At 41.0% G+C, this 10,053-nt stretch overlaps 1 protein-coding gene across 1 annotated transcript; it reads right to left on the bottom strand.

Moving 5' to 3' along the window:
• Window positions 1-3,062: 3,062 nt before the first annotated feature.
• LOC138656773 (SWI/SNF-related matrix-associated actin-dependent regulator of chromatin subfamily A member 5-like) lies at window positions 3,063-8,011 on the bottom strand. Its single transcript, XM_069744010.1, has 10 exons — window positions 7,867-8,011; window positions 7,654-7,773; window positions 7,138-7,248; window positions 6,936-7,049; window positions 6,741-6,863; window positions 6,473-6,605; window positions 4,609-4,727; window positions 4,299-4,511; window positions 3,930-4,040; window positions 3,063-3,359 (listed from the first exon to the last, which is right to left on the bottom strand). The coding sequence occupies exons 1-10, from the start codon at window positions 7,969-7,971 to the stop codon at window positions 3,294-3,296; spliced, it is 1,215 nt and encodes a 404-aa protein (XP_069600111.1). The 5' UTR covers window positions 7,972-8,011; the 3' UTR covers window positions 3,063-3,293.
• Window positions 8,012-10,053: the final 2,042 nt, after the last annotated feature.

Below are 10,053 nucleotides of genomic sequence, written 5' to 3'. Positions count from 1 at the left end.
AGTAGGAGGCCGGGAGTGACCTCCCTTAAAATTAGACCGAACGGGCCCCTGAGGAAAATGTCAGAAGGTTAGGGGACAGGGGGGGCAGGGGAGAGTCAGTCTGCAGTGCAGAGCTACTCACGGCAGACGCTGCGGTTTCCAGATGGAAGGCTGCACGGCTTGAAAGATGATCCTCAGGAACGATAGCCCCTAGGAGACAAGGCAGTCACATCTGGGGCACCCTTTTGTCCGAAACTTGCTACATGCGAGGACGCCGGAAATTCGCGGTCATAAGCTGCGAAGAAAACGTTCCTGGCACTGAACTGTGGCTGCACAGGGAGTGGTGGGCGGGGCTAACCGCCAGGCCATGAGCACCAAGATGGCGCCGGTGGGCAGAGCTCACCGATGAATGTCAGGCAGCAGAGAAGCTCGCCCGAGGGAAAGTGGGAGGAGTCGCGGCACCAGAAGTAGGCCACGGTAGAAGCCAGGGCCTAAATTTCAGGCGGTGGCTGCAGAGAAGGGCCGCGGCGGTGGGAGAAGCGCGGACGCCGTGAAAAAGCGGCGCGGCCGCCGCGACAAAAAGGCACAGTGCGACTGGAGGTGAAAGCGGCGCGGCTGAGCTGCACCGTGTCAGGAAGGGATAGTGCGGCCGCAGGGGGAAGAGGCACACACAGTGTGGCCTGGGGAAAACAGCAGCGCGGTCACCTGCAAGGCCACCGTGCCGGAGAACAGCGCGGCCGCCGAAGGAAGCAGCGCAGCCGCCATGCGAACGGAGCGACAACCCCCGCCCCACGTGTCCCCAGCGGCCGATACACAATGGAAGGGATGGGGAAACGCTGACCAGGCCAAGGCAGCCTGGAAAAAAAAAATTAATAATCCCAAGGGACCCCCAAACGACCACCCCGGAAATGAGGAGGGACCTAGAGGCACTTTGAGGGTAGGAATACTCACCTAAAACATCCCACGCCGTCCTTACTAACCTCAATCCGGGGAAAATATCAGACGTCCAGGGAGCTGATGGACGTCCTCGTCTCCTCCAACCGACAGGCTCTGGTGGGCGAGTGGGTGGGGGACAGATGCAGGAGCAGACTTCTAAGCACGCTTGTGTGCTAGGATCTTGGTCCTGCTGTGGGATCTATGAGGTTACGGGGTGGCAGTACACGCCGTACTCAGTGCGTGTTGTGGGACTACAGGTGTGACTGTTCACCCTGTATCCCTCCTGAAAACCTGAAAGAAAATGATGCACATTGAGGTAGATAAGGGTCTAATGAAAGACCCGTGTCCACCTCCTACTGACACCAAGCTAAACTGAATATCCTACTTCCTGTCGGTGGGGTGTACACTGCAGAGGAGGAGCTAACTTATTTGCATAGTGTCAGCCTCCTAGTGGCAGCAGCATACACCCATGGTTCCTGTTTCCCCCAATGAAAAGCGATATATATATATATATATATATATATATATATATATATATATACACACACACACCTTACCTGTGGCACCTAACAGGTGTTGGCAATAACTAAAATCACACTTGCAGCCTGTTGACATGGATTAAAGTTAACTCAACCTCTGTCCTGTGTTTTTATATGTACCACATTGAGCATGGAGAAAAGAAAGGAGACCAAAGAACTGTCTGAGGACTTGAGAAACCAAATTGTGAGGATGCATGAGCAATCTCAAGGCTACAAGTCCATCTCCAAAGACTTGAATGTTCCTGTGTCTACCGTGTGCAGTGTCATCAAGAAGTTTAAAGCCAATGGCACTGTGGCCAACCTCCCTAGATGCGGACGGAAAAGAAAAATTGACAAGAGATTTCAACGCAAGATTGTGCGGATGTTGGATAAAGAACCTCGACTAACATCGAAACAAGTTCAAGCTGCCCTGCGGTCGGAGGGTACAAGTGTCAACCTGTACTATCCGTCGGTGTCTGAATGAAAAGGGACTGTAAGGTAGGAGACCCAGAAAGACCCCACTTCTTACCCCGAGACATAAAAATGCCAGGCTGGAGTTTGCCAAAACTTACCTGAAAAAGCGTAAAACATTTTGGAAGAATGTTCTCTGGTCAGATGAGACAAAAGTAGAGCTTTTTGGGCAAAGGCATCAACATAGAGTTTACAGGGAGAAAAAAAAAAGGCATTCCCATTCAAAGTAAAGAACATGGTCCCTACAAACATGGCAGAGGTTCCCTGATGTTTTGGGGTTGCTTTGCTGCCTCTGGCAGTTATTTTGGCTAAAGGTTGTGCAACCAAGTATTAGGCTGAGGGTGCCAATACTTTTGTCTGGCCCATTTTGGGAGTTGTGTGAAATGATCAATATTTTGCTTTTTGCTTCATTCTCTTTTGTGTTTTTTCATTTAATACAAATTAAATGAAGATAATACCAAAGAATTTATGTTTGCAATCATTTTCAGGAAGAAAATCAGTATTATCTGACAGAATTGCAGGGGTGTCAATACTTTTGGCCATGACTGTACTGTTAATACACTATAAATTCAGAGGTTAATTCCTCAATTTTATTGCTGCTCTTGGGAGTTGTGCAATCCGACAATGAAGCACCTGGAGCAGAGAAGGTTGTGCACTCCTGCCTTAAGTGATCATATTTTTCAGTACTTAATGAATAATGATGAGCATGCTCGGGTGGTCTGAGTATTTGGATATGCTCAGAGATGTTTTCATCGCCACAGCTGCATGATTTGCGACTGCTAGACAGCTTGAATACATGTGGGGGTTGCCTGTTTGTTAAGAAATTTAAGTGTTCAGCCTGTTTAGCAGTTGGAAATTATGCAGCTGCAGCGATCAAAACAATCTCCGAGCACATTTAAATACTCGAAACCACCCGAGCGTGCTCATGGAAACCCGAGTAACGAGTATACTCAATCACTATTAATTATGTCTTTATATTATATGTACAATTTGTTTTTTTTAATTACACTACAGCAATCATTTAGGAATTCAGCAGACAAAACAAAAAAGTAATTTTCTGAACAATGAAAGTAAACAAATGTATACAAAAACTTTTTGTACAATTACAGAATACTTGCTAGCAATAAAGGAAATAAAGCACACATTAACAATAACACATTTCACGAAGTCTATTTTATTACTTCAAATGTTAATGGTAAAAAAAATGTCCAGCACAGCTGTCTTATTTAAAAAAGGAGAGTTAACTACAATAAGTACATCCCTAGTATAAGAAACAGCTGAACCTGATGTTGTTGAATGACATAATAGTCGATCAGTGTACAGTACATCTTATGAAGACCCGTAACGCAAAGAACTACTTCCGAAGCTTATTAAATACAGAATATACACTCAAAGTTTAAGCTTCTTTCTCCTTCCTCTGCCATCCGGTGCACCATCCATCTTCCGTTTTTGAGCCTGCAAAAAAAAAAGGTTTTGATTGAATACTATAATTAAACATGAACGTAAAATCATAGCACCAGTCTCTTTTAGCGCTAAGTGACAATCAGACACCGTAAAAGATGGGCAACTATTATAACAGACGCTTGCAACATTACAATTTGAAAGTTTGACACAAGTGTCAAAAAACTCTGTCCCGAGCAATAAGCATTACTAGGTGGGTACAAGCAGAGCACTTTGAGGCCATGTTCACACGTAAAATACTGATCAGTATTTGTAAGCCACAATCAGGAAAGGAACAATCTGAGGAAAAGTATAATAGAAACAAGTCACCACTTCTGCATTTATCACCCACTCCTGGTTTTGTCTTACAAATATTGATGTAAAATACTGACCAAATACTTAATGTGGCCTTATTATGCAAGATGCCAGCTACCCAGCTATCAGACTTGCACATCTAATGATTATAACCTGTCAACCTAACAGAAGAAGAGGAAAATTTGAAGGGTTACCAAAGAAAAGAAAAAAAAACAAAGCTGCGCTTTTTCATGAAAAAATTTGCTTTGTTAAAGGGAAAAAAACCCTTACAGAGGGTAGTTTTGGTCCACGTTTCTTTTTCTCAGCTTTTTCCTTCTCCTCCAATTCAAGGTTTTCCCTTTCAATCAAAGTGATCAGAGTATTACATCTTCTTTGTAGTTCCTAGATATTGAGACAAAATATAAAGAGGATGTTTGCAACTTCAAAAAGTTTAGACCTTTTATGCAGTGAAATAAGATGACTTCTTCTAGAGGCAAGCAGGTTTCTCAAATTTACTACCTTACTAGATAAAATGAGTATAAATTACAAACATATTCATGACATAAAAAGGTGTAAGTTAGTGTTCTTCATCTCTTGGCACGCAGGTAACATGCTCGCACTATGCACCAAGTAGAAATTACAGCCTGACAATCTGCCCACCATCGCTGTCCTTGACTTCAGGAACCAGTCAAACCTGAACTGAGGAGAGTTCCTAATGCACTGCCGGAGTTCATCATACACATTTTCTTTATCAAAACCAAGTTTGTGGAACATGCAGATAAGAAAACGGTCTTCTTCCTCAGTATAATTTTTCCCCTTGTTGGTGCCGTAAGATATTCTCAGCTGATGAAAAGATGCCTTGTATCGACCAATCTACATATAAAAAAAAACAAAACAGTATTCTCGCCACTAAAAGAAAAACAATGCCCGAATGTCTGAAACCACAGAAGCAGGAAAATGTTCCAATTACCTTTGTGTCCAATGCTTTCTTTATGCTTATTCTCCTCTGTATCCTTGCTTCGCCCCTTTCAATCTGAGCCATGATTTTCTCAATGTCTTGAAGTTCATTACATCTTTCCCAAAACACAGCTTACAAATGGGAAAAAATAAAAATTATTTTTTTAAATTATTTTTTACAGATTTAGAATACATATTCTATTTTCACATCTAATGTTATTCAGATTTCTGAAAGCCAGATAATGCCAATGTTAAAGAAATCATTAAGAAGTTACAAATCTTATTTTTTATATCAAGATTAGTGTTGAGCATTCCGATACCGCAAGTATTTGCGGTATCGGAATTTCGATACCGAGTTCCAATATTTTTGTGATATCGGGAATCGGTATCAGGATTAAGAATCATGTGTAAAATAAAGAATAAAAATAAAAAATATTGAAATACTCACCCTTGGACGCGCCCTGGTTGTCACCGCTGCAACCTCCATGCTTCCGTTACTAAGAATGAGCGCGTTAACGACCTTCGATGACGTCGCGGCTTGTGATTGGTCGCGTGAGCGTCATGTGACCGCTGACGCGACCAATCACAAGCCGCGACGTCATCGAACGTCCTTAACGCGCTCATTCCTAAAAATGAGCGCGTTAAGGACCTTTCGGTGACGTCGCGGCTTGTGATTGGTCGCGTGAGCGTCATGTGACCACTCACGCGACCAATCACAAGCCGCGACGTCACCGAAAGGTCCTCAACGCGTTCATTCTTAGGAAGGGAATCATGGCGGTTGCAGCGGTGACAACCAGGGCGCGTCCGAGGGTGAGTATATCAATATTTTTTATTTTTATTCTTTATTTTACACATCAATATGGATCCCAGGGCCTGAAGGAGAGTTTCCTCTCCTTCAGACCCTGGGAACCATTACAGGATACCTTCTGATATTTGCGTCCCATTGACTTGTATTGGTATCGGGTATCGGTATCGGCGATATCCGATATTTTTCGGATATCGGCCGATACCATCCGATACCGATGGTTTCAAATATCGGACGGTATCGCTCAACACTAATCAAGATATTAAATATTGAGAAAGGTGTAAATTAAATGCTTACAAAGCCCGTGTATATGGGTAAAACTTTTTTCTTATTAAAAATGGAGGCGAGGGGGGGTAAAAGATGGACTGAGATACTAATTTTTTTACAAGTAAAATAATTTTCTGCAGCTACCCTGACTGCAGAATGCCAACAAAGTAATAGACACAGTCAGGACTCTATTCAGGTCTGCTCGAGCAGTCACCACATTACTATTCTTATTAGAAATGCATACTGGGGGTCATATGCTGGCAAGAAAGATTTCCGGCTTCTCAAGAGAACATTGAGAGAAGTAGGAAGAGCTGTAAGTCGACACGTGACCACCAGTAGGCACATTGCGTGACCATACATGCTAGCGACTGTGCAAAATCTTTACAGAATGCATATTACACAGTCTGGACTTCGCAAACTGAAGTCAGACTATATGCAGAAATGCAGGTTTACCCTGGATAACCCCTTTTAAGAAGGAGACAAACTTCCCCTCAACCCACTCTCCAATGACTGTTGCAGTGGATTCTATATAAATTGCAGATGTCAAATATTGTTGAGGGAAAGAAGGGTAGCAGGAAGAGAAGTAACCCAATATTACATACTAAAAACTAATGGGATGATCTGAGAATAATTCAGACTTCTGGCTACAGGCCAAAGAGGAATGTCATTTTAGTGCAGTAGATTGGTCATACTTTGCTGCCCCTAGATAGGACAGTATATCCAAACAGGTCCACTTTTGGGGAAATAAGCTTTGGCTATAACATTTATCTCCTCCGCCTAAAATACGAGGAGAAGGAATATTTACCTGAATACTCCATTACATCATCTGGAGTCTTCCCTTCCACTTCACAGGCAATATTTTCAATGTCATCCCTTCCCCATTTTTCATTGGCTTTGATAAATTGATTGAAATCTCTTTTGTTCCAGTTAGTGAAACCCTGAAATAAAAAACAAAAAACACCACAGGTCTGTTATACAGCAATGAAACTGTTTGCATCCATTAAAAGGCAACAGTGCATATGGCACATGCAGTAATCATCCATTTTGCATAGGTGACCATCACTTCCTCACACCTGTGTTAGCAACTTTTCCTTTTCGTCTAGCTCTTCATCGTTAAGTTGCTCTGCTTCATCAATTTTTAACTGTTCCTCCTTTTGTACCTGGGCTGCATTGGGCAAATCTGGATTGCAAGGTACCTGAGTAAGCACAACACAATATTACATTTAATTTTTCACCAAAACACAAAGTGTAAATATATAAAGTGGTACCTTATACCCAATGGTTTTCCTATAATACAGAGTTTCTTTTTCCAGCAATTCAAACAATCGTGGAGGAAAAAACTGGAAGTCCTGAACATTGGGCTGCTTTGGGGGCCTTGGAGCCTAAAAATGATAAACAAAATCCATAAAAAAATTAATCAGGATATTTTTCCGCAAAAAGAGAAAAACACCACCAACTATTCCTACTCACTTTTGGTATTTTTGGCTCGCTGACACGAAGCGCTTCCCTAAAATTGGCATCCACAGCATAATTGGCTTTTCTTTCACGTTTTGGAGGTTCGATCCATTCTGTAAATGCCATCTAGGAAAAAAAAAGTGATAAATGTTATTTTTTGAAAATTTTTAGAGTAAAACCATATTTGTGGTACTTCAAGGGAGACATGACGCTAAATGCCATGTATAAGCTCTGCATCTTAAAACTTTACTTTTGAGGGGCTGCGGTGTATCTAGTCTTCTGTTTGTCACACACTTTTAGCAACCAATATTGAGTCATGCATTTTTGGAATTAAAAATCTTCATGAAAAATTGCATTAAGGCACCAGTGGGTATAAAGTGCGGAGTTTCGTATAGAAAATGCACCAGATGACGACTTTCAGAAAATATGTTGAGTATGGGGTTTGAATTTAAAACCTAAGTTGCCAGACCATTTAATGTGTACAAAATTAAGTGTTCACATAGATACACAAAATAAGAAAAAGAATAACACCTTCTGCTTCTCTCTGTAATCTTCTCCTTCAAAGTTGTATACACTGGAATCTGTGTCCATACTGAAATTTCTCAGTGAGCTTTCACCCATGTTTGATAACTTCTCCTTCAGCTCTGCAGTCTAGGTTGGGAATGTTCAAATTAAAAACAGGCATTAATACACTAAAGAAATTAAAATACTTTTAAGAAATGTCCACAGTGAAGGCACACGTACCTTTCTTTCACCCCTTTCTAGGATGGCATCAATGTCTTCGTCTGTGATTTCACTGTCCTTTGAGGCAAACACGTGGGTAGCACCATGTCGGATCATCTGAAGCATTTCATCCTTCCCAAGCTTATTTAGATTTTGATCCACCAGCCTTCCTGTTTAACATATGAAGAATATATAAATAAATATTATATATATATATTTTTTTTTTTTAGCGGATTACACAGTAGTAGGTAATATAGGGAAAGTTTGTGAGCTACTGGTTTGTATCTAACTAAATGTTACTACCCCTGACTCAATTTTCACCATTTGATATATTACTGTGTGTCATTAGTAGATGTGATCATCCATGATTTTATAGATAGAACGGAGCTTAAAAATGGCCATTTATCTCATCCACTTAAAGGGGTTTTCCCACAGACAAAAGTTCATTGTAAAAAAATACATCTTAAAATAATAATTTCCACAATTTTGTTTAAATAAATTGTTCCCGTGCTGAGAATCTTATAAATGTGCGGTAAGCCTATAAAGAGGGCACCAAAGGTAAATGCTCCGCCATAATATATATAATAGAAAACCAAAAAAAGATGGACACTTGAGCTAAAAATAGACAATTTTATTGAAAAGACTACATAAAAAATACATGAGTGCAACAAGTAAGAACCAGGGTAAAAAGACACAATAAGAAAAAAGAGAGGCGACACTAGTGCCACACATGGACGCTGTAATCAAATAAGGAGCAAATAATCAATTTTACCATACCAAGGGTATATATATTCATATATGAGTAACATATATAAAAATAAGGTGGTTACTCTGCATACGAACAAATAGGAGGCTGTTATATCAATAAGTAGTTGGGCATAAGAGTAACCACACATGAAAAAAGCTCCCAGATAATGTACTGGTACAGGAAGGTTCTAAAATATAAATATAAATGCAATAAAGTGTCTAATGCAATCCATCCATAGCAAGGTACCCCATATAGCTTTACTAACAATAGTGCATAATATCAAGTATCCTGGGAAATCCCATATGCGTACATAAGTTATAACTAAGCTGTACCTACATAATAGCAAATGAGAAGCAGATAGGGAAGATGAAAGATGAACCATCCTGCTGCCATGCGTGGAAGGAGGAAGAGCACCCCCCGAGGAAGCAACACTTGCGAAACGCGCGTCGGGGCCCCTCCTTCCACGCACGGCAGCAGGTTGGTTCGTCTTTCATCTTCCCTATCTGCTTCTCATTTCCTATTATGTAGGTACAGCTTAGTTATAACTTTTGTACGCATATGGGATTTCCCAGGATACTTGAGATTATGCACTATTGTTAGTAAAGCTATATGGGGTACCTTGCTATGGATGGATTGCATTAGGCACTTTATTGCATTTATATTTATATTTTAGAACCTTCCTGTACCAGTACATTATCTGGGAGCTTTTTTCATGTGTGGTTACTCTTATGCCCAGCTACTTATTGATATAACAGCCTCCTCTTTGTTTGTATGCAGAGTAACCACCTTATTTTTATATATGTTACTCATATATGTATATATATACCCTTGGTATGGTAAAATTGATTATTTGCTCCTCATTTGATTACAGCATCCATGTGTGGCACTAGTGTCGCCTCTCTTTTTTCTTATAAATGTGCCCCTGTTGTGCAGGAACATGGTCTGATCACAACTCCTGGGCAGGGGAGGAAGCAAAAGAGGATACAGACATTACAGAAGGGGATCACAGCGGATTCTGAGAGGTAAAACATTTCCTTGCCTGTTTTTAAACAATGTTTGACTTCAAATAAAGAATCATTTGCAATCCACTATACTAATGTCTGTAGACAGCCCAGGAGCTGTGGTATGATCACACCTTGTTCCTGAACCTGCTCAGCAGGGGCACATTTATAAGATTCTCAGCACGGGAAGATTTTATTTAAAACACATCCAGTTGTGGAATCCGTTATTCCAATATCTATTGATTAAAATGAACTTTTGTTTGTGGAAAAACCCCTTTAACGCACAGAGTTCTAGCACCACTTCAGTAAGTTATTTTTATTGCAGTGCTGAAGTGCTGCTTCCAAGTTTCCTGCCCCTGGTCTGATAATTACCAACAGCCACCTTTACCTCCTATCACCCCCGCTCTGAAATGTGTTGAGCAGTTTGTGAGGTGCGGGACTGAGCCAGAAGTCACTTTT

The sequence above is a fragment of the Ranitomeya imitator genome, chromosome 1 (genome assembly GCF_032444005.1).
Source record: "Ranitomeya imitator isolate aRanImi1 chromosome 1, aRanImi1.pri, whole genome shotgun sequence".
NCBI lineage: Eukaryota > Metazoa > Chordata > Amphibia > Anura > Dendrobatidae > Ranitomeya > Ranitomeya imitator.
Note: the sequence above shows the minus strand (reverse complement) of the source record. Positions and strands in the feature narration are given on the sequence as shown.